The sequence below is a fragment of the Neovison vison genome, chromosome 2 (assembly GCF_020171115.1).
Source record: "Neovison vison isolate M4711 chromosome 2, ASM_NN_V1, whole genome shotgun sequence".
In the NCBI taxonomy this organism is placed as follows: domain Eukaryota; kingdom Metazoa; phylum Chordata; class Mammalia; order Carnivora; family Mustelidae; genus Neogale; species Neogale vison.
The window spans coordinates 169,579,032-169,604,993 of record NC_058092.1 but is presented as its reverse complement, the minus strand read 5'-3'; the positions used below and the strand labels follow the sequence as shown (position 1 = coordinate 169,604,993).

The window sequence follows — 25,962 nt, the reverse complement described above, 5'->3', positions numbered from 1 at the left end:
TTTTAACCGTGGCTAACCTCTGAGGTATACCTTTCACAACCATATACAGGCCACTTATGAAAGAATCAGTAACAATGTGTCGTAAAGGTAATGTTCCAACTTTCATAAGCATTTGCTTCCAAACAGAAGTCCAAGTCATTCTTGTTTGAATCCCAAGGCAGGCGTGTCTCAATGCCTGGCTCTTGGAAAGGTGTAAATGAGTAAGGTTGTTGATGCTAATAAATAAATTGGTTGAAAACATGAGTAAATAGATTTTAACAATCTAAATCGGTTAGGAAAAAGTGAGGGTAATTTCTGATCAAAGAGAGAAAATGGGAGTATAAATTGAGCCTTCCAGCAAGATTCTCCAAAACCAACCCTCTTCCTCGGGTTTACTTGCAAGTTGCATTGAGGAGTGGCAACGAGGGGGGTGTGAAGCCTGGGTGGCATGGGCGTGTCTGGTTTTCAGAGTCAGCCTCCGACTGAGCCAAATAAGCAGCCTGTGCTCATGCAGAAGAGGCAGGCTTGATGAATGGAATCCTTTGTCTCCTGGAGGCTTGATTGAAGAGGACAGTCTTCTCCTGGGGTCTAGGAGAGAGACGGAGTTCATGGAGTGAGAAGGACAGGAGCATGATGGAGGCCCTGAAAGCTTTGGTGAGAGAAGTGACCCAGTCTGGCTGGTCTTTCACAAAAGCACAGGCTCCCCTTATGGGCCTAGGGCGTTGACCAGGGTGGACGCAGACAGAGAAGTTAATGTGATCAGGGGCAGACCAGCTTGTATTTTATATTTTATTTTAAAGTGTGGTATTGCTCCTATTCTTTTTCCACAAATGATTTTTTAAAGCCTTTATTGATTTATTTGACACTGTTTTTTAAAAGATTTTATTTATTTATTTGACAGAGATCATAAGTAGGCAGAGAGGCAGGCAGAAAGAGAGGAGAAAGCAGGCTCCCCGCTGAGTGGAGAGCCCAATGCGGGGTTCGATTCCAGGACCCTGAGATAATGACCTCAGCCAAAGGCAGAGGCTTAACCCACTGAGCCACCCAGGCGCCCCTATTTGACACACTGAGAGAGAGTGAGAGAGCACAAGCAGGGGGAGCAGCAAGCAGAGGTGAAGGAGATGCCGACTCCCTGCTGAGCATGGACCACCCCACCCCACCCAATGTAGGACTCTGGGATCATGATCTGAGCCAAAGCCAGATGCTTCACTGACTGAGCCACCCAGGTGCCCCGTATTTTAGTTTATAGTCAATAAAGTATTCTCTCGGATTACCCGTGACATGTGCACAGAAGCAGGAGTGGAGGCAGGAGCAGGAGCCTGAAGACTTGGCCGCCGTGACTCGTAAACAGCCATGGAGCGGGTTTATGAGGTGAGAACTCCCTTTAGAAATGTTTGCCGATCCCCACACAGAGGTGCGAGGTGGACTAACATGCTGAGATAGACAGGAGAGGTCAGCTGGGAGTCATGAGGTTACGGACACTTCTCAGACAATGACATGTGGCCAGGGTCCACCAGGACGTGAGTGGGAGGAGGAGGACACAGTCCAGCCCTCCCTCCTGGGCCTCTCTAGCTGTCAGGAGCGGTGGAGAAAGGGACAGATCAGCAAGGAGAATGAGGAGACTCGGGGAGCAAAGCCAGGAGGATACCAGGAGAAAGGGCTGTCTGGAAAGGCTGCTGAACAGTGCTTGAAATGCTGAAGATAGGTCTCAGGGATAAGGCCTGAGAACAACGCCTGCTTGCATCCAGGTCAGCGTCCTGATGGTTTTCCAAGAACAGGTGTGTGAGGCCAGGGCCGATCCTGACTAGGCGAGGGGGTGGGGTGGAGTGGGGGCCTCGGGAACACCTGTGAGGAGGGACCCCCCACCAGTGGTGAACACATGGGTGTGACGAGTGCGTCTTACAGGTTCACCACAAAGATCTCCTGACTGCCGAGGAGAAAATGATCTCCTCTTACTTTCTTAGAATTTATTTCCATGTCTTGATCATTGCCCCCATTTTCCCTTTTTCCCCTAAATCCTACTCTCTACTTGAAAGGGTTCATGTTAGAGATGTTGGGACTGCTTGCCACCAGTCCTCAGGTGCAGGGAGGGAAGGGATTATCCACACTTGCTCGTTTTAATATTGAAAAAGGAGTAGTTTGTCTCTTTCAGTGTTTTGCTCTCCAAAGTAAGTAAATAGTGTATTTTTCTTCTACTTTTGCTTTCTTGGCTTTTAGTTTCATTACTGAAAATGGGACTCAAGCCCAGAAATAGTCCAAACAAAATCTGGCTTTTAAATATAATGCTTAACTTGTAACTACAGATGCGGTAGATATAAATAAAGTTACCTTTATGGGATGAAGTGATTTCTTAAAAACGCCGGCTCATTTCACTTGACCTGCTTTTTGTGCTTCTCATCTCATTCACCAGTGATTACAGGGGAACCAAATAAGTCAGATTTTTGAGAATTTCTACTTATGTTGTTTAGAAGCAGAGAGGGTAGGATGACAGGTCTGATGCATGGTCTTGCAGCAGAGCAAAGTGTAATAGTATTAATTTGTGTTAAGTGCCATATTTTACCTCTAATTAATCTGGAGTATCCACGTTATTAATATTCTTTCCTGCCACTAATCTCTTCCATCCGTCTTACATTTGTATATTCATTTGCATTCTCTGAATTAGACAAACATGTTGTGAATTTCCCTCCGTAGCCTCTCGTAAATCAAGACACCTGAATTTGGGTGCTTTCCTGTCTGTTTCTTACATGTGATGTGGCCTTGAACTTAAAACTCATCCTTCTCCTTCTCCATGAACACAAAGGAATATGTTTTTGTGTTTAGAGAGGGGTATACAAAAGAGAGTAGGGGTTAAGAATGTGGACCTTGGAGACAGATACCTGGTTAGCTCCCCTGAAACATTGAAATCAGACAAAGTATGTGATAGCAATCCAAACATACCGACCATACTAATGACAAACTAATGTGAGAGTTAAAAGAGTTTCACATGTTATGTTTAAAGATGTGCAGAATTAGATTCTTCTCATAGATCTGATTTGAGATTTATTTCCTTTTCATTGGATTACTTTGTTTTCATCGTGCAGATAATAACATGTTTTCCTGGCTTCACAACAGGCAGTAAAAATTAACAACCTACAAGCTGAATGTAAAACATAAACTTCTTTCACCGGAATAAAATTGGGATTTTTGTTTTCTTGTCACCGTCCATAAATTGTTTTCCTGTGTGTTTACTGGGCGAGGGGGGGTGGGGAAAATGATAGATTTTGTGACTTTTTCATGACATCACTAGTATGTCCATATGGATAGGACATAATGGCTTTTGGAATAATTAGCTACAAAATAAAGGCGAGAGAGAAAAGGTCCTGTTCAGAATGACTTGCATGTACGAATTGCTCCTGCTTTAATCAGATCACAGTTGCTGGGTCGGAACCCCATACGGACCAATTAGTTTCATCCAGTATAAAAGCGATGTTTTCTGGTCTTTGACTGTACCTCTCACCCCGATCAGCTGTGCTCAAGGAGCCTGCTGTGTGTCGCAGAGGGGAAGCCTAGAAGAGTGTCCATGGCTCAGCACAAATTAATCATAACCTCTGGATGCAGAAGGAGCTGCCCATGGTGTCAACAGCACATATGGGCTATGTGTGAGAGGAATATATAATTCTAGAAAAAGCTACACATTATTTCAGGATTATTGTCCTCAGTGCAGAGCAGAGCTCATGAACATTTTACACTGTGGACCCCTCTTGGCAGTCTGTTCCCAAAGAAAATTCAAATGCACAAAATGAATGGCATAATGTTATAGAGGGAATCTAATTCATTGAGATGGAGTTACCAAAATATTTTTTAAAAAGTTTTTATCCATGCTTTAAATAACATAATGCTACAGTGACTTTATTCATTACCATAAATTCAAATTAGTAATTAGCATAAATGATATTTCTGAATATCTTCAATATTAATACTAATGTGAAGGAAAGAAAGTATTGTGATTTTTCTTGGTTCAGAATTACCAGCCTTGCTAAACATCACTGTGATTTGTTACTTATCCTATTAGTTGACAAAAATGCTAAATTACAATTGGAGGAAAGTGCACAACTGTCTTCTAGAAGGCCTAGGTTCTTGCCTCTGGGTTGAAAAATCAGAGATATCTATCTGAGCTATTTATAAATTTTCATGACCAAAATGTTATTATTTCTTCCAGGAAAGCACTCCACTATTTAATGTAAAGTATTTAACTTTCACCTGGAATTGATTTCAAAATACAACTATTGTGGTTATAGGGAAAACATTAATAAAAATTGACAGTGGGGACTTTGAATTTATTTTAATAAATTTACATTATATTGGGTTGTATCAAGGTTTCCCCTAACAGGTGGAGGAAGGTTTCCAGAACTCAGATGTGATGAAATCTTCTCTCAAATAAAACTTTTGGATTCGTATAGAATAAGACAAATTTTCTTAATAAAACAAAAAGTCAGGGGTTGGTGTTTCCCCAATTCCCAACATGACTACATGGCCATGGAAAGAAAATATATTAGAAATATCAATTGTCATCAATTTTTTATACTAAAGAGGAGAAAAAACAGGAAAACAAATATATTTCTAGGACATGAATATCAATTTTACTTGAATAATGTATGCAATTAAATAATATTTGAAATTCTACAACTACTAAAAGTATTTCATTGAAGTCATCTCTGTCCCATATATGAAGCTTTTGAGGACTTTCCATGGGCAGAAATGTAGTCTTAATCTATTAATTTTATATGGAAATATGAATTATTTGGGGATCAGATCATTCATGTGGAGTTAGAAGACACAGAGGAGAATAAAGTATGAATCTTTTTTCCTTGGACTTGCATATTTTTTTAAAGATTTTATTTATTTATTTGATAGATGGAGATCACAAGTAGGCAGAGAAGCAGGCAGAGAGAGAGGAGGAAGCAGGCTCCCAGCTGAGCAAAGAGCCCAATGCAGGCCTTGATCCCAGGACCCTGGGATCATGACCTGAGCCGAAGGCAGAGGCTTTAACCCACTGAGCCACCCAGGCGCCCAGACTTACACATTTTATCAGCAATTTACCACGTGTCTTATTTCTTGGTTTTCTGTCTACTTATGTGAAAGCATAGCTATCTCTTCTCTTTTTTTTTTCTTTTAAAGATTTTTATTTATTTATTTGACAGACAGAGAGCACAAGTAGAGGGAGAAGCAGGCTCCCCACTGAGCAGGGAGCCCAATGCGGGGCTCGATCCCAGGACCCTGGGGTCAAGACCTGAGCTGAAGGCAGAGGCTTTAACCCACTGATCCACCCAGGAGCCCACAGTTATCTCTTCTAACAACATTCAGCAGCAGATACAATAACTCACAGCAATGATTATTAATATATATTTTTTAAATATATGCTGAATTTTAGGACAGGAGACCAAAAATTGATGAAGCCTCTGTGGACTTTCTCTTCCTTATTTATGCTTTCTAAGGGCCCCTCAACTCTAAAGCATTTCTTCTTTCTGTACTGACACCCATTTGAAAAAGAATCCTCAAAATTAGCATGAAAAGTGACCCTCTAAGATGATCCAAGAACATACAACATTTTAACCTTTTTAAAAATTATTTTCTAGGCTGAACAGGACAATGGCCATCCTCTGCCTGCCTTCGCCAGTCTCCATATTGAAATCCTGGATGAAAATAATCAGAGTCCGTATTTCACAATGCCCAGTTACCAAGGCTATATCCTGGAATCCGCCCCTGTGGGAGCAACCATCTCTGACAGTCTAAACTTGACCTCCCCTCTGAGAATCGTGGTTCTGGACAAAGATATAGAAGATGTAAGCTCAGTATAAATGTTGCTCTTGTTTCCTTGACGCAACTTATTATATTTATGTCAACAGGAACTTTGACAAAGACGTCGCGATGGGAGCTATGGAATAGAGAACAGAGTCCTTGTGAATAAGAGTCTCATAAATGACAATCTTAGTGTTATAATTTCATTTCATGTCAAGAATACTATAAGAAAAGAGCATATTTGAATTTAGCGACCTTTTTTTTTTTTCAGTTTTATAGATACTGCATATAGGGAAGAAAACAAATGTTTCATTTATATTTGCTAAACCCCCAGGAATCTTTTTAATTAATATGGGTTAAAAACTGTGTATACAGTTGCTGATAGGGAACAGTCATGGCATTAGACAATGAGTCTACAAAAACACAAAGGCAGTGCTGGAGTGTGATTTGGGGGACTTTGCTGACACTATGTTATTTGGGGGCAGCTGATTTGCTCCTGCTTCTGCTGGTGGCTGTGCTGAAGCTTAGATGGTCTGCTCTACACATAGTAGTCCGTGGTGGTGACACTAGTTTACACATTGGGAAATGTTCCAGGCTGGGTGGATCACCTAGTTTTCCCCTTCAGTCCCTCTCTGGTTGTAAAGAACAGACAGAAAATCTATACCAGGCCAGTCAGAGCACTTCCAGGAAAGGAAAAACAAGGGACTGGAGCTGGAAGGTTTTGGCATGATGTATTAAAGAAGTGGAAAGGACTCTTGAGCCACTGGAGCCAAATGTGCTGGCCTCATGGCAGCAGTTTGTCACCAGCAGGGGAGAAGGGGCAGAAAAGAGTCCTGTTGGGGCTGTCGGGTAAGACTTTCCCTGAGGATGGAGGTGTTCTGCAGCCGTGCTGTTCACCCCAGGAGCCGCAAGCCCCGTGTGGTTGTGCAGTACTCAGCGTGAACTGGACTAGGAACCCCATTTAATGTTGTTGTTGTTGTTTTTTAATTGACTTAAGTGTAAATCATCCCCTGTCACTAATTGGACAGCGCAGCTGTGGAGTGTCCCCCAGATCTCATTCCATGGGTTTTGTCATCTGTCTGGTAAATGAACTTCCAGACTTTTTTTTTTTCCTCTTTCTGGAAAAAGTGTGTAACACTTCACCAAGGCTTTGACAACTCCATGTGCACACTCCTCTTCCCAGGTCCCTTTCTGCCTCCCAGTCCTTTCTCTTCTCTCATCCACCGTTCTTGTCTTTCTTATTTCTCCTCTTCCATCTCATCATGTTATCACATGTCACAAATATCACAGCAGTAGCTGTCACTGAGTTCTAAGTACCTGCCAGATAGTATAGTAATTGCTTTATCTTGTATTAATTCTCTTAAATCTCATGGCAAACATAATAGATGCAATTTCCCATATAGCAAAAGGGGAGCTGGAAGCTATTTTAAATGCCTAACAGTGATCACAGGGTTCATAAATGGTGGAGCTGGTCCTTGAGCCAAGGTCTATGGGAAGTGAAGTCCTTGATTTTAAGCACCAAACTAAAGCCCCTATCTCTTTGCTATGGTCTGGCTCTAATCTGACTATGATAATGGCTGATGAAAGCTACAGACTTTCTTCCAGAAAAGTGCATATCCATGCACAACTTCCCATCCTAGCTTTAAGGGGTTAGGGATCGCCTGAATGTCTTCATTTAGTGAATGCTTGCTAGAAAACTCAGAGTCACCCTAATACGTTTTATATAGGCTAAATTACTGGTAGAACGAGTGCTGTCCCATAAATTTTGGTATGGCTCCTATTTCATTTTTATTTTTTTTTATTTTTTTAAAGGATTATTTATTTATTTATTTGACAGACAGAGATCACAAGTAGGCAGAGAGGCAGGCAGAGAGAGAGGAGGAAGCAGGCTCCCTGCCAAGCAGAGAGCCCGATGCGGGACTCGATCCCAGGACCCTGGGATCATGACCCGAGCCGAAGGCAGAGGATTTAACCCTCTGAGCCACCCAGGCGCCCCCTATTTCATTTTTAAATTGGAATCATACTTTGAGCAGTGACTAGCTAATTTGTGAGATTATCATGGTTTATGTCACACCTTCATGAACACAGTGGTAAGCAAAAGCTAAATCCTGAAGAAGAAAAATAAAAAGCAACTAAATCCTGAAGAAAAAGAAACAAAAAAGGCTAAATCCTGAAGAAGTTTTAGTTTCTCCATAATTGCAGAATGTACATGTCTGTACTCATTGATGTATTTACTATTATTATTATTTATTATTATTTTGCTTGATGTATTTATCTTTCTGAATGGTTGCACACTAAGCCCTACACTAGCTTGTGTACATGCCGACTTTTCCGGATTGTCATTCCCTTTAAAGATTTTCAGATTGCTTCTAAGAACCTATCAAGAATGGTGGGACTTACAGGGTGTCACTGAGGCATGTGGAAGAGCTCCTGGGTCTAGAACACCTGGGAAACATGAATAGCATTGTGCTCTGAGCACCGACAAATCCAGTGAGCCTATTAAATGCTCTGAGTGTTTCCAGGGGTGGGGCAGCGGGCTGTGGTTCTGGGGAGTTTGTGCTTTGGTGTTAAACAGCCCTGTTTGACTCTTGGTCCTACTGTGTAATGGTTGTAGCATATGGAGGGGCTCTCATTCACCAGTTGCTTCACCAGTTGCTCCATTTGCTTAATCACCTGTGATCCAAAAGGTCAATGATCGCTGCCTTGGCCTGCTCCTTTACTCGGGGCTGGCGTGGATGGGTGGGGAGAGCACCATTCCCATAGATGAGGCCATACAGATGGAGAGTGGCGCCATTACCACATCTCATTAAAATATCACATACTTGAACACTGTGTATCTGGCCACTCATTTCTTATTTAGGCCCATCCTCTTTCTGAAATTAACAACAATGAGTGCCATGAGGTGCCTTGAAAGGGAACCAGTATCTCTAATCTAGTCATAAATGTTTCCAGAACATCCTTCCTATTTTGTCCTCTGAATGTTTCACGACTCTCTTTTCTTTTCCCATCTTTACAACCATCACCCTACTCGCCTCTCATTAGAATTGCCTCCTGATGTGCTTGGCATTGTATCTTTTTCTGACTCAGGCCTCTCTCTCACCTGGCCACTAATGGTGATCTCTTCGAGAGCTCACGTGGGACTGTGCCATCTGTCTGCCTCGCATGCTGGTGGGACATCGCGTACCCCATACAAGAGAATGGACAGTGTTGCTCAATGCCTGAGCATTCCTACCCCATCATATGCTCAAACTCCCTGGCTCACCTGTTACCTTTAACAATTACTTGTAGTCTCCTCCACATGCCAACCTGCTTCTCATCTCATTTCCATTGTTTATGACATTTTCATGTGTTTGAAATGTTTAATCCTTCATTTCCCAAGCTGACTTGGACAACTTATGTTCAGTGTTTAGAATTTCACTCAGACTTTCCCTCATCCAAGCATCTTGCCCAGACTCTGCTTCCTCCCAGATAAGCTGCCTTTCTCACCTCTGTGCATTTCTCTAGTGCTCTACTCACATCATTGTAGATGCCTTGCTCCCTCTGAATGTAAATGGAGGATAGAGCCTACATCTCAGTCACTTCTGTATCTTGAAGATCTAATGCAGTTCCCAGAACTTAATAGGTTCTAGTGATTGTTTAATGAGCTCATGCATTCGAGCATGAGTAAAGGGATGAGGACATCTAATATATGTTTCAAAAAGTCTAGTGATATTGATTTAACTGTGTTATAACATGGCCCCATTCCATGGTTGGATGACTAATTCCTAGAAAGCTCTTTGTCATATTGAATTGGAACTAACCTTCTTGCAATTCATCCAGTATTCCTTATAGCTTTCCTTTGCAGCACACAGAATATATTTGTAGAATAGTCACTAATATGTTTCAAGATACATTGATGTCCTTCTGAATCATCTCTTTTTCAGGCCAACAACTTTTTGTTTTTAAAAAGTAAAATATGTTCATTGCTAGGTTACTTTAAGGTCTGTGTTAACAAAAGAAACTTTAAGGCCCGGGTAGTTCACAGGCAAGAATTTTACTACATGGTAAATTCTTGCTGTTTCTGAATGTCAGAATTAGTGAAATCAATCAGCACAGGGATAATAGGATTTAAGAATAAAGACAGAGACATGTCACCACATGCAGACGTTATTAACAGAAATGGAGGTTCTGTATCAGTCATGAAAAGAAGTCCTCACGGTAGTAGTCAGTTTCCTGAGTTGTTTCAAGAATAGCTGTGCCACAGGGCATATGCCAAGAGGAGAACGGACTTGGATTATTTGTCTAAAAATGAAGCTCTGTTTCTTTCCTTCAACTCAGGGGAAAATAAGACAAAGTTTTAAAACACAGTAGCAAGGATTGGTGAGTTGTGGTGTTATTAATGGTGTACGTTCTGAGTCAGAGAGAATCTTGAGTCACAATGAACCTGAAAAAAAGAGTACAAAAATTGTGTTAGTGTTTCTTTTCTATAGTTTTATAAATAGCGACATCTAGATACATATATTATATACAGAGAGAGATATGAATCACCTTTATGTGGTTTTTTTCAAGTACTCTTAGCTTATACTTTCAAAATAGCTCAGAAGATAGGTAAACAAGACATGGCCAAGGTTTTCAGGAGGATGTCAGAAACCACTGGGTTTTCAAAAGCAGAACTACCAGAAGTTGGTTTTTGAATTCTGGTTACAAAAAATAAGTAAGTAACAAGGAACAGGAATCAAGAGAGGTTACTCCCTCGGCTTTTAGAAAGGCAGTGAGTCACTTAACAATTCCAGCTGGGTTCATGTTCCTGCATCGAGTGTTACTGTTTCGAGATAAAGACATCCTTGACTCTAATACAAAACACTTCAAGGTGCTGATATGTGTTTATATGCTTTATACATATTGATATGCCATTGTATGTAAGTTATGTCAGAGTATGAAGACAAAAGTTGAAAAAAGCTATTAGTTTAAATGTACTAGAAAATGTCATTGTTGTCTGTTTCTCACTAGTGTATACTTGGATGCCATATGTGTGTTTGTGGTCATATATGCTTACATTGTTTTTTCTTGATGTTAAATTTGCAAATAGGTCCCACCTGGTGGAGTTCCTGTAGGTACTGGGTGTTTATTTTGAGTTTGTTGTGAATTGCTGTGGTTATTTCTTAGCTCTTTTTTGATTTTCTACTATAAAAAGTAGACTGTTAATTCATGATCACTTATACAGAAACCTACAAGTACCATAAATATGTATATGCTTGTAGATGTAATTGAAATGTATGTTCCTCATGTTATTGGTTAGAGTAGAATGAATTGTGTGGAACCCAAAGTGCAGCTGAACTTTAGCAAAGATTATTCAGTTGTTAAATGTTTTTGCAGTCCATGACAACCATGCATAATTCACCACAGTATTCTTTCTAAAAGATTCTAAGTGTGGAGCTGAACCTTTTTGAACAAGTTTCTCTGAAGACAACCACTGCTGACCAATTCAAATTGATAGATGAGATTAATTTTTTTGTCATTTCTTATTATACTTTATAATTTATGTATGCCCATAAGTATGCATATGTATGTATATGCACATATACTCACATTTCTGTGTTATATATGTGTATATATATATGAGAATGCATATAAACTTGTGTGTGTGTGTGTGATATGATATTTTAATTCTTGTTGGAAACCCAAAGTTGGCTTTAAATCCAATTACTTATTATTTTGAATGTCTTTCTTCTATATGATGGGATTTCTAATTCTACATTCACCTGTTTGTTTACATTTGCATATGTGCTTACCTTCACCTTCCTTTTTTTAATTTTGTGCTGTAAGTGAACAACAGAGTTTATTTTACCCTCCCAGAAAATAATACACAAATCAGTGACATGATATACTTATGATATATACCGAATATATACTTTAGACAAAATAATCTACCATTTGTCTGAAGGAAAAAAGAACATTTATTAATCAGCCTTCTTTGTACATATTAATTAGTTAAAAAACTAATATGTATTTTAAACAAATTTATAGACACAAGGACTACATAAAATCCATTGTCCCTATCAGAATAGTAAGCCAGAACTTTATCGATTTACACTCATAATATACCATACCTGAAACTAGTGTTAGAAATAAATCCAAGTGTTAAGCTTTGAGTAACAACCAGCTAGATATTTCCAAATATGTATTCTTAAATTCTTGTCCTCAAGAAACATCCAGATATTCACCAATGGGATCTACAGATCCAATATATAGATTTTACAAAGTTGGTACATGACCTGTTTATAAAATTTGCAAGTTAAAATTTAATCAAAGGTTAACTGAGCAGGACAGATTAAAATGAGCTAAGAGATGTCGTGGACAATTGTAGCTTTCCGTGTTATCTCTTAAAAAAAAAAATCTGCATGTCTGGGAAGTGTTACTTTACTCCCCAGTAATTACAACAGGACTTGAAGTGAAGAAAAATTATCCAAAGGTCTTTAATGTTTCTAGTTATCAAATACAAGTGTCTGTTTATGAGGTCCTGGTGTGTATATTGTCTTCAAATGCAAAGCCTTTGACAGTGAAAAACTTGCTTCTTCCGTCAACTGGGAAAGGGTCTATATTGTTTGGGACACAAGCATATTATGCAGTTTTACATATGCACATGCTGGTTCACAAGCCAACATTCACTGCAGTTTTGCACCCTCACAATACCTAGCATTAAAAAAAAAGTGCCTACAATATGTGTTGAGGATATGCATGAATATATCTAACAATTCTGATAACAGAGGCTCCAGTTGAACGGAAGAAAAGAAATTGGGAAAATGTTCATTCTATGCAAGTAAAGAATGACCGAAGTACTTGAATAAAGGGAAAGACGTAAATATTTGCTTTATCAGGTCCCATAGCAGAGCTTACTCACTTTGAATTACTGGGTGTTTCAAGTCTGGGCAAAGGAAGCTATTCTTCAGCACCATTATGAGTAAAGTCAGAGAACACAAAAAAATACATGAATTTAACAGGCTAGTGATTTTACCTTGATTGGTAAAATCAAGGACAAACATTAAAAAAATGACAGACACTCTTACTTATTTAGGTTTTTTTGTGGTTGTTGTTCATTGAAACTGCATTCTAACTTTTCTGCTCATTTAAAAATAATCATCGGATTTTATCACAATTGACTTTAAAGTACACAGTAAGAAGCAACCTCAAAATGTGGTTCAAGATACATTGAGTTTATATGCATTGTATAATCTATTTTTAAAACAAATATTTTAACTTATTAACTAACATGCTTGATTATCCAAACACCCCACCTGCTAGCCGTGCTGACCAATGGGGGTAATGACCCTGACATGGAGCCTGCTTGAAAGTATCCAAGAAAAGCCTCTGACTTTTCACAACTCTTAACAACCTTGATTATTTTATAGTCAAGAAACCAGTGGAAATTATTATATATAGCATTATTTTTTCTTTTTCCAGGATCAATAAATGTAACATACTAAACTGACATCGCAATCACAGACATAGAAGCTACAATAGTATACCATTTAAATGCTATCTCCTAATGAGATATTACAAATATAGAACTTGTGTTTAGTTTAAATGAAACCATTCATTTCAAAGTTGTTTGAAACATACCTATTGCATTTTTAAAAAGGTATGTAGGTTACAGTATCTGTGGAGCAAGCCATGCCTACCGTTTAATATAGTAGGACACATTTCAACTTTCTCACTTACACATAGAAATTTTTAAAAGGTCAGTTCTAATTTTTTAATCAAATGAACATGCCTTTAACAATTCCAAAGTCTACAGTCTGCCCTCAGCCCCAGATTTCAGATTTGGAAAAGTACTCTATGATATTAGATTATATTTAACACTGTGCTATGCATCATATGTATTTTTACATTTGAGTCTAGTTGACACGTGCTATGACATGAGTTTCAGGTAAACTTCTCTGTATGTTATGCTGAGCTCAGCACATGAGTAGGTCCCATCTGTCACTGCACAGTGGTCTTACAGGACCAGTGACTATCCCCTGTCCTGTGCCTTTCATCCCAGGACTTACTCATCCCATAACTGGAAGCCTGTTATATATTACAGGCTCCCCTTAATGCACAATATTTTTATAGTTGCCAAAACCTATAGAAACACCTCACCTCCCTGTGTCAAGTGTGTTGATGTTGTTTTCATAAAGCTTTGTCCATAGTCCTGCTTCCCACTGTTCATTTCTCTTCCCCACCTGCCTTCTTACTCTACCACCAGACACCAGTTCATGTCTCCCCACTTACATCCGTGTTCTTTCTCTCATAGGCAGAGATTAATACCTTATCTTTCAGGACGGCTGTAAGACTGTGAAGGGTTTCCAGTGCATAGTTAATTATCTCTGTTTTGAGCTCTTGTAACCCCTTCTTCTTTATGTATATGTCATTTTTCTGAACTCTTATCGGACACAATGCAGCCAATTCATATATCTTCAATCTAATCATCTGAAATTTTTAAATTAAAATAAACATTATGTTTCCCTTTGGAGAGTCTTTGCAGCATTAAAATAAGAAAAAGCAAGCATGATATTTATAGGTAATGAATTATACATAACCAATTTTATTTATTTTACATTAAATGTGAAAACAGAAGAGTAATAGGCATATGTGCAGTTTATTACTACAAATGAAGTAGTTGTACAATCCTACAGCTAAAATTTGGGGCTGCAGTTTTCTTTTCTTGCATTTATTTCTTATTCCTCAAGTCCGATGAAGTTCTGGAGAATATTGATATTAAATAACCAAAAAGAATATATTCAATTGGATTGTTACCTAACCTATTCTTTTCCTTTTATTTACATTAAGTGTACTTGTACTCACTTTGCTATGGTGTTTTCCACAAAAGTGGTCATTGTCTTTGCATAATTCAGCTCAGTGATGAGTGAATGTCTAGTGAAACCTATCTTGTCTTTGGACTATTATAGTCATGCATAGTTTTGTAATAGATTTGCAAAATTAATCTCCAATTAATGAGCTAATAGCTACATTGTGTATTCAACATTTTAAATAATGGCATTCTTTTTTTCAAAGACGAAAGACCCAGAGCTTCACCTTTTCCTGAATGATTACACCTCAGTCTTCACCGTTACACAAACTGGCATCACTCGCTACCTCACCTTACTTCAGCCAGTGGACAGGGAAGAACAGCAGACTTACACTTTTTCGGTAAAAGGCTTTCATATGGGTGGGTGGGTGTGTGTGTGTGTGTGTGTGTGTGTAAACAAAGATATTTGTTTAAAACTTAAGAAGTCAATAATTTAGGAGGAAAATGCAGTATTTTCAAGGAATTGAGAATTTAGATTCTCAATAATAAAATTCTTCACATGTATTTTTTTTTGTTTGTTTTATAAGTTTGTGCAACAGTGTTAACATTCTTTTCAACAGAGGAAAAATAATTTTCAAGATGGAAACCGGAAAATAGGAGTCTCGTTTTTCACCATACACTCATAATTGACTTAAATTTGAGATAGGATCATCTAGAATCCACAAATAATTATTTCCTAACACTTGTTTTATTTTAACTTTTTTTGTTGTTATTACATTTTAAATTTTGTCATGGGGTTAAGCCACTAGAATGATCCCTGCGCCCCCCAAGCCCATCCTACCCCTCCTCTGGAAACATTTGGCAATGTCTGCAGACACATTGGCCATCAACTACTGTGAGAGGTGCATTTCGTATCAGGGAAGGAGACACTAAGGATTCTGGTAAGCACCTTATAACACACAGGACAGGGCCACCTCCACCAAAACAAATAAGTATCTGATGGAGAGATCCTAGTTTAGGTTAATCAAGAAAAAAGAGAAAAGAAAAGTTAGGGGAGATTAATCAAGCTGTAATTGTAAATAGTTACCAAAAAATAGAAATATTTTTGTGTTTCTGTGAAAAGCGCAGTTGAGAAGTGAATACAGATGAAAGGAAAGTTGTATTATCTGACTTTCTGAGATGAATTTTATTCAGATATAAGAGAAAAATGAGATGATAGAAAAGTAGAGATTGTGGGACTTACATAGGATTTCCTTCTGAGAGCCAGAGCTTCCAGAAACCTGACAGGTAAAACTTAGATACAGAGTGGATTTCAAGAGTTATTCAGAACAAAGATGGTGGTGTTATAATGCTGATTTTGTTTGTCAGATTTTCCTAAAATGTTAATGATGTAATTACATTATCACTATTAACTAATGGCACTAAGTCCTATAAAAATTGCCACTTGGTGAATTACCAGAAAAAGACATCACATCTCTAGGGCACCTACTTTCTTGTGTGATATAAGTATGTTGACTATAAACACTTCTATGGCATTGTGTGCAGAATATGGAAATGTGAAGAATAACTTCCTATTTTTTTTTTAATTTTAAAAAATTAAGTAGTAGTTAACATCAGCAATGTTACTGGCTCACCCAGGGCTCTAACACATTCTGCACATCTGCTTCTTTAAAATGTGCTTGGAATTGGATACATGAAAAATAAAACAGAATCCTCTATAATCACCTCTGCTTATAAGTACTGTCGTAGGTCTTTTTCCTTTTATCCACAGAACATTTTGGCACCCATTTAAAACTGAAATTATATATAAGAAATGTCTTAAATTGTAAGAGTGAATTCTGTGCTGCTTCTGTTCGCATGACTTCTCTGTTACATGTATTTTTCTCTCCCCGAAGATAACGGCATTCGATGGTGTACAAGAAAGCGAGCCAGTTACTGTCAATATTTGGGTGATGGATGCAAACGATAACACTCCGACCTTTCCTGAAATATCGTACGATGTCTATGTGTATACAGACATGAGCCCCGGCGACAGCGTCATTCAGGTAACTGCCTGTGTGGTGTGCGGATTCACAGGAAGTCGTTAATTCCATGGGCATTATGCAATGTGTACGTTAAACTGTTGAAGAAGTTTAAGTGAGCTCAGACTCATGGTATGGCATAATTGAGTTTAAGAACTTTAGATTTGGGGCACCTGGGTGGCTCAGTGGGTTAAGCCTCTGCCTTCGGCTCGGGTCATGATCTCAGGGTCCTGAGATCGAGCCCCATATCGGGCTTTCTGCTCAGCAGGGAGCCTGCTTCCCACTTTCTTTCTGCCTGCCTCTCTGCCTACTTGTGATCTCTCTCTCTCTGTGTCAAATAAATAAATAAAATCTTTAAAAAAAAAAGAACTTTAGATTTATGTTTATTTTTCAAATAAAAGTACAACTATATGCACTTTATTTTTTTAAGCTTTTATTTATTGAGGTGGGAGGAGAGCACAGAGAGGGAGAAAAGCACAGTCTCCGCATAGCAGGGAGCCCAATGTGGGACTCAGTCCCAGGACCCTGAGATTATGACCTGAGTTGAAGGCAGACGCTTAACTGACTGAGGCAGTGAGGCACTCCATTTCCACTTAAAGTGGAATTAATTAGTTACTAAAGGCAAACATAGCTATTTGACTAGTTTATACTTGATTTTTTAAATTTTAATGTACCAAATATATTTACTTAATATAATAATGTATTTAACACCCTGAAGTTTCAAGTATTAGACATACAGTTGAAAACTTCCAATTATTTTGAACTTCTGCAAATATGGGTTGAATTTCCCTTGGTGATAAAGACAGAAGACTGCCTTAATAAATTAATGGATAATACTGTTGGACAGGGGTTACCCAGACATAAAATGGAATCATTGCAACAGAGAAAAATTATAATTGTGTAGTAAGTGGTATCTTTGAAAACACAGAAATTGGGCAAAATCTTTCTCCTTGATTTGTCTTATTTCTATTATTAACTGTGTACTTACTGCATTTAAATTAATTACAAGTTATCTTAAAATATGTGGATTTTTTTCCTTTTTTTTTTTTTTTTGTATTTTGAGTATAAGTTAGAAGTCATAATATTCTTCCTTGAGGATTTTTAGAAAAAGTGGAGTCTAGCACTTTCCAAACTGACTGTGCTGCGAGTTAATGAGGGAGCTGTTTAGAAACACAGATAACCAAGATTTCACGTCCACTTTCCTGGATCTGAAGCTTTACTAACAATACATACATTACTGATAATTAGAAAGCGAACCCTGAGAGCTTCAGTTGCTCAACCATGTAAAGATCACTTATGTGGATTATCCTCTAAATTTGAGAGTCAGACTCAATAATTCTAAGTAACTTTCAGGCCAGGAGGGCCATGATTCTATATACTTTCAGAGTATTTGCATAGCTCCAAATTGGTAGTAAATTACATATTACATAACAATTACATATATTACACAAATTACATATTACATAACAATTACATTATATTATTAGGGTCGTATAAAGGGTTAGGGAAAGGCTGGAAGGCCTGTACCTGCTTGTGTGTATGAATACCTTCAACTGCATCTGGTATTGGGGGAAAAGCAATGGCACATTCCATTCCTATCTTGTCTCGTTTTGACGAAATCCACCCTTTCAGCCATTTGCCTTAAGGGTAGAACTCTGTTTAGGTTATTATTTCTGCATCCATAACCTCTGTACCCACAATGCCTAGCACCTAGTACATACTCAGTGTAGTAGATGCTCAATAAATGTTTATCCAAGGGTGACAGAGGGAGACTTGCAGGCAAGTGGTGTGAATGAACGAGAAGGTGTAAAAATGCTCTGGCTTTTATTTCTAGTCAACTTGTGGACCTAGTGAGCTACATTTATCTTTACCTTGGCACTTAGTACAAAAGCAGCAAAATTACAGTTTATACAGATAAAGGAATGACTATCGTCGTCATGTTCTTATTTAATTAGACCTGATTCTCATCTCTATAATAACATAATTGAAAGTAAAAGTAAGTATGTGTGTGTGTCTGTGTGTGTGTATGTATATACATATATATAAAACAACCAACCAGCAGGGAACTGGAAAGTGTAACTAAGAAAATCATAGCAATTATGTGGTGGAAACAGCTCAAAAAATGTTTGCCTTGGGGGATCAAAAGCTTATTTCTGGCATTTACAGGCTACAGAAGTTAATTTCCCTATGTACCTCTTTATAAAATAGATCCTTTCTTGCCTTTAAAGATTCATATTTTGTATATCTCCCTGAACCATGCAGATTATGAAGATAGAGTATTGTTTGCATCTCTATGGCTTTGTTTTTTTAAAAATTATTTAAGCACCAAGAAATGAAACATTATAATTAGTATTTTAAATGTTATTCCCACTATGTGGTAATAGGATGGTATGTCTCTAAAACATCCTCCAGGGGCCTAGAAATGAAAGGAAATACATTTCCTATGAAGAGAAAAGATTTGTAAATAAAACAAAATGACTAAGAACTGTGGCCTGCCCCTGCCTCATAACAGCCTCTCAAGAGATTCTGACTGCTTCCACCCCAGCCCCTCACCAGCCTGCCTTGCCGTGTTGCCCCCCAAGATCAACTTGTTTATGTTTGGTTAGTATTCTTATGTCAAAAACAGTGAGGGGGTGCCTGAGTGGCTCAGTCAGTGAAGCCTCTGCCTTAGCTCAGGTCATGATCCCAGGGTCCTGGCATCGAGTCCTGCATTGGGCTCCCTCCTCTGCGGGAAGCCTGCTTCTCACCTCCCTGCCCCCCTGTTTGTGTTCTTTCTCTTGCTATGTCTCTCTCTGTCAAATAAATAAGTGAAATCTTAAAAAAAAAAGAAGAAGAAAAGAAAAGTGAGAATATTAGAAGCAAAGGGGACAGTGAGTACTAATCAGAGAGTACCTTGGATAACAGCTTTTAAGTATATTTTATTTTATTTGTCAGAGAGAGAGAGAGAGCACAAGCAAGGGGAGAGGCAGGCAGAGGGAGAAGCAGACTCCCCACTGAGTAGGGAGCCCAATGTGGAAGTTGATCCCAGGACCCTGAGATCATGACGTGAACCACCCAGGGGTCTCCAGATTTTAAGTATATTTTAATTGGATAATTTTAAATCTATCATTTTCAATGCAACTGTAAGACTTTCTTGGCACAATGTCGGTACCTACTCAACTATTTGAGTCCACCCTCTTCTTGTTAGGAGGGGTGTGTAAGAAGTGGATGGGTTGGTCAGAAGGATAAGAGGAACCAGGTCCTTATTACAAATTCTGTTATAAATTGGTCCTCTAACTTTGTATCTCCTAGGCCTGAGTGATGTAAATAGAACAGAATGGCTCATGAGCTACATCTGGTAGAGCACTGCCCCAAACCAGCATCTGCGTCCTTCAGATTACTAGCATATCCTGTGTTTAGGGGGAGATAACTGGCATGAGTGAGAATGATTTTTTTGCATGAAAGAATGTCCTAGGGCACCTGGGCGGCTCAGTGGGTTAAGCCTCTGCCTTCGGCTCAGGTCATGATCTCAGGGTCCTGGGATCAAGCCCTGCATTGGGGGGGGGGGTCTCTGCTCAACAGGAAGCCTGCTTCCCCCTCTCGCTCTGCCTGCCTCTCTGCCTACTTGTGATGTCTCTCTCTCTCTGTGTCAAATAAATAAATAAATTCTTAAAGAAAGAAAGAACGTCTTCTAGGCCATCAAAGAACTTCCACAGGGTGACACTCAAGGATATCACACTCTGTTGTCCTAGGTCTCATTCCACACATTACTGGTTTTCTCAAAAAACCAATTGCTCAATATTGAAGATAGAGATTTTGATATATAATTTTAATATTTTGAAGATGTAGGTTTCCTATCAGTAGCTACCTCCCCAGTCCACACTCCATAGATGCTCTTCCTAAACTATCACAACTTTCATCAATCAGTGTTCTTGATCCTAACTGAATAGAGAGATTGCCCTGAGCAGTCTTTGAAAATGAGGATGCCTCATCTCCATCCTGCCATGGTTTTATTTCAGCCATCTGACCACTCACCATTGAGCCCCATTGGGAGAGTCACCTAACAAAACAAAGCAGCTCTGATATATGGCCAGTTTGGGGAAAACTCATCTTTACCCTTAATAAGATTTCATACTTTGGAAAATTGAAATCGCTGATTCATGAAGATGGAGTCTCATATGGAGCTGAGTCCTTTGATTCTTATCTCCACCTCTTTCCATTTTTCTCGTTCTCCAGTTCCTATCTTCTGTCCCACTTCTTACTCCTCCTTGCTGCTTTAGTATCCCCACGTTTTTAGACATTACCACAGCATATGGTCATGTCTACCAAGATTCAATGCCCTGTGACTACCTCAACATCCAGCTGGCATTCCAAGGATCTGTTGTAGGGGGGAATACAGGTTTTGGTTAGGAACTTCAGACTGGACATACTCCAAGATAAATTAACTAATCCATGGTCTTTCATCTAATACAGAAACACATCTAAGATTACACAGGCTTTAGCAGCCACTTCCGAGTCATTTCTCATCCCTCTCCTTACCCTGCTCACACACAGGTGACGGTCCAGGTGCTGAAATCGCTGTTCCAAAATGGATCTGTCATTATTTACCTGTTTTTATGGCCTGCCAGAAATTAGGCTATGAGGGTGGACTCTGAGTGGTAACTCTGTTTCTATAGATGTCCCCCATGTTCTTATTCTGCAGCACAAATCAGGACAGGTCTTCCCTATCTGAGGAAGAGCCCAATCTCCACATGTGCCTTTAAGAACATCCCTGTAGTGCCTCACGTTCTTCTGTCTCAGCTCCTGCTACATCCCCCAAGTAATTGACTTTGAGATCCTAGAGATAGTTCTATTTTGTTCCTTCTGTTCCTTCTGTTGACTCCAGCATGGACTATCCCTTCCCATTCTGAATCTGTCGACATCTTTCTCAAGTTTCAAGATTTGATCCAAATGATGCCTTTTTTCTTTCATTTGTTAACACACAGCTCAAATGTGACTTTTAAGTAAAGCCGTTAATTTTCCTAGCAAGTCTGAATTAATGGTTCCTTGCACCATCCTCTACACATCCAGCTAGCAGCTTCTACCTGGCACACAATTTACCGTGTCCTGCATGGCGTTTAGCTCACATGTGTCTGTCTACCCTGCTGACCTGAAAATTCCTCCAGGACAGGGACTCTTAATGATACCTAACTACCAGTGCTCGGCACAATCCCTTCCTTGTGGTAGGGCTTCACCAAATAGCCATGGAATTGACTCCCACCATGGTCTCTCAGTCAGTATACAAAATCTCTCATTCTAGAAATGAATTCTGTTTGGAATTCCCATAGATAAAGTGTTGCCCACCACCACCCCCCAGCCCTCTCCTAACTCCACAGGCTCAGTGAGGCCATGCCTTTCCTGCTCTTCAGACAGAAGACACTCAACACTGGCAAATTTCTCTTAGTCAGGCTGAGTCAGAGGTCCCTGAACAGAACAGCTGGAAATGACTTTGAAAATGTTTCTTGTTCCCAGGCTCATTTGATAAAGAATTTGAGTGAACACGCTGATAAAATGATCAGTCCCAAATCACAAAGTTTGTAAGTGACAGAGGTGATACTGAATCTAAGTTATAAGTGATAGACTCTGGACCTGGATGAGCTATGTCTCCTTCTGCCCCTTTGTGCCCTGACATGACTCTGGACAAATAGCTCAGTCCTCTATACTCAGGTTTTTTACTCTTTAGAAAGGTGATAAATACAGTACCAGCTTCACAAAGGTGTTCTGAGTTCTATAAGCTACCAACATATGCACTTTGCAAATCCACTGTATATAAATGTTACCTAGTTATTAGTATTATTGAACTATTCTCATGGATTATATAAAACACTTACGATTATTAATAGCCTTTACCACCTCATTTGTGTATATCCTTATGTGTCATGTGTATTATACTCTGAGGAGGACACATAAACACAATATATAAAAGTATATACTGAAATTCTTTTTTTTATGATTTCCAGCATTATAAACAAAATCAGGATAAACCCATGTGGTGTTTTAATGCCTTCTGACAATTTATTTTATGTAAAATAATGAGAGTATTCTCTGCGGTATATGTGTGCATGAGTGTGTTTGGGCTTGTGATATTATGACTCAAGTTTGAGGGAGGGTTCTGTTTATGTTAAAGTCTTGGTGGAGTTCAGTATTTCAGCAAATCTCAGGTAAATTTGATGGGCAAGCCATGCAGAATTGTAAGCATATTTTCACATTCATATACAATTTTCATTTATTTTTGATGTTTGAAATAGTTTAATTTTACCGAAGACCATATGATTTCTTACCCAAACCTACTTGCATGAGAATGAAAACAAATACCTAAAATTGCATGGGTTCCTCATGTTGAAGCTGAGACTCTGTTATACCATCTGAATTCTGTATACGTGGAGGGCTCTCCTCATATGTGAGAAAGCACCACCTTCCCCATACTTGCAGGTTGGAAACCAGAGGTAGTCCTGGCACGGTCTCACGTCCTCCCTCCTCTCCATCAGTTACCAAGTCCTACTGATTTCCCCTTAGCCACCAACCAAATGTATCTACTTCAGCCTCTTCCCTCTGCTATCCTCCTCCACAAGCTGCCATCAGTTCTTGCCGGGACTTTCCAGCACCCTCCTCTGGGCTCCGGGTGTATCTCCTCTCCCTGGCATCTCCACGTAGCCCCCACAGGACTCCTGTGAATAGGAGAGCAAAGCAGTAACTGTGGTGCTGACACCTTCAGGGATTTTCCGCAATTGTCAGAATAAAGCCCAGTCACTATCCCGCATGACCACTCTCCTGATGACTCTCCAGTTTCCGTCTTGCCAGCCATCTTTCTCTGGCTCTTTAATGCGTCCACTTCTATTCACATGCTTTTCATCATTAAGATCTCAATTTACATGTCACCTCCTCAAAAAAGCCTTCCTGGACTCCTTTCCTGCATTATACTCCCTCTGTTATCCCAGAGCAGCCTGATTCTTCCTTCATAGCGTATTTCCAAATTTATTACAATTTTATGATCCATTTCTCCTATTAGGTAATAAGCTCAAGCAAGCTCCCATGATGTGTAGACTTTGTCAGTGTCTCCTTGATGTCTCTTGTTTCACTGCTGTTTGTATACAACATCAGGCAGGGCACCTGGTCCATAGTAAACCTTCTATAATTTTTCGTTTAATGAACAAGTGGATAAAGGAACTAATGGGTGCATGTGAAAGAAGTGTTCTTTAATTTAGGTATGAGTGTTGGGAAATTACCTATATTTCAGATTAAAGTGATTAAAGTATTAATCCGCTAAACTGCAGGAGGATTAGTGTCCCTAGGACATCATACTTCCTAGCTTGATTATCCAGAAGACTCTCTCCAGCAAATGCTCTTGAGACACTAAACAGTCTGACTGAAAACATGTCTTGAGAAAGCACTTGCATTTTTTGGAGAAGCAAAAGTGAATAATTAACACATGTATTTGAAAGTCATTCACTGTGTTGGAAGAAGTGCCTAGGATTGTGCTAATCATAAGGAATAAAGAAACTACTAACATTTAATTTCTGACCTTCAGTAATCACTAGTATTGTGGGGAAGAGAGAGGCACACAGTTTTTTGTTTTTTTTTCATGATGATAAATATGGCTCGTATCATCTGGTTAAATACTACAAAATTTTTTAACATCTCAATTGCTCTTAATACCTTAAGAGTTATGTTGGGTAGAATAAGTTTTCCCATTTGATAAACTTGGGGAAAATATTAATGATATCAACACGTGATCACAGACATCTGCATTTTGAACTTGCATAGCTAAAAAATAGTTCTCGAATTTGGCTTTTGTATTATTTTTCGATCGCCATCCCCCTTTCTGATACACTTAGAAACCCAGTTTTTCAAAGAAAATGTATTTGTAAAAGATGTTAAGTTTGTTTGCTTTCATGTTTATATAGCATGTTTTGGGTGGCCACAGTGAAAGCTGTTGATGGTCAGTTTTAATAATGGATGCTTAAATGCTTGCATTTTTGTAAAGCTTTTAATTGTGTATGATTGCTTCTAATATCATTTATGTGGTAGGTTTTTAATTTTGACAATATTCTTTCTCATCATTACAGTTCTAGATATTGCCAGTTTACTAGATAATTGGCTTGAAATTTGGAAACTAGAAGAAACAAAAATGTATAATGTATTTTATTTATTTTTTCTTTTCTTTGTATCACCAAAGTTGTTTGCCTTTTTCAGCTACTATTTCAGGAAAAAAACAAAACAAAACAAAACAAGAAAACCTGTTTCCCTTTCAACTCCCTTTTGTAGTAAATTATGTTAAAATGTCAAAGCGTAGTCGTTTGAGTAAAAGAAGAATGCTTGCATATTGAGAATGTTTCACAGACAGGGAATCTTAGAAAAAAGCCACTATTCCAAATAGAGCAGTAGGGATTTCTTGGAAGCCTAGTAAACTTGATCATTCAGTTTGGCAAATAAAACAAGTGAAAACACCAACTAGAAAGCCCTAATATGCATGCATATTACAAGCATATGTTGTAGAAGTATATTCTTAGACAAATTATAATTTAATGTGTATAGATTTTAATGTACACAATGCTAAACTAGAGGCCTGAAAAACACAATGAAGAAAACCCAGTGCTAACCCTTGAAAAGTATATATATACACGTGTGTGTGTGTGTGTGTGTGTGTGTGTATAGTAAGAGATGACCCTTTATTCACAGTGAAGTAATCAGAAAATATCACAAATCATTCTTGATTTTTTAAAATTACATGGAACAGACTAAGAATACAATGAGAGTTCATTAAACATGAGTGGGGAGGGGAAGATGGTCTGGTAGGGCTTGAATAGCCGGGAAGGTGTCATTGCTGGTGAGAACTCCATGAACCTAGCAGGATGATTAGTGCTCATACAGGCAAGGTTACTGGAGGTGGATGTGTAACAGCCAAAGGCATGGGATATCATGAGGCATTAAGGATACCACTCTGAATGCAGTTGGAGATGGGAAGAACCAAATGGTAAGAGATTTGCCTTTCTTTTACTAAGTCAAGTATGCCTTGGTTTCTTCTTCCAAGCCCCTGTCATTACAGGAATTTCTGGACCTTGTCATGTCTTCTTATCCTTCTCTACTAGTGCATTTATTAAAGATACTTTTCTTTCCTGTCTGCTCTTCTAGAACACAAGCTGACAAACAGAAAATATGCTGTCCATATCTTCTGCACTTTAGAACGTGGCGTCTGGCACAGATTAAGTTCTGAATAAATAGATCAGTTTACCTATCAGTTAAAGGCAAATCCCACATACCAGAGTAATTCAGATTGGGAATTGTAGATAATATAAGATTTCTTGAAGAAGTATTTAAGACTAGGTCTTTCAGAGGATGAGTTAAGGTCTGGGCTGTGGCATTTGCTGGATGCCGACTTGGAGGAACTCTTCCTTGGAG

The 25,962-nt window shown here is 38.9% G+C and overlaps 1 protein-coding gene across 1 annotated transcript in view; it reads left to right on the top strand.

Moving 5' to 3' along the window:
• The window catches only part of PCDH15 (protocadherin related 15), a 546,308-nt gene that overhangs the window by 167,589 nt on the left and 352,757 nt on the right, over positions 1-25,962 (top strand). The window contains exons 9-11 of the mRNA XM_044236821.1: positions 5,595-5,801; positions 14,791-14,925; positions 16,420-16,569. Coding sequence (XP_044092756.1) covers positions 5,595-5,801; positions 14,791-14,925; positions 16,420-16,569 — 492 coding nt within the window. The remainder of the gene's footprint in view (positions 1-5,594; positions 5,802-14,790; positions 14,926-16,419; positions 16,570-25,962) is intronic.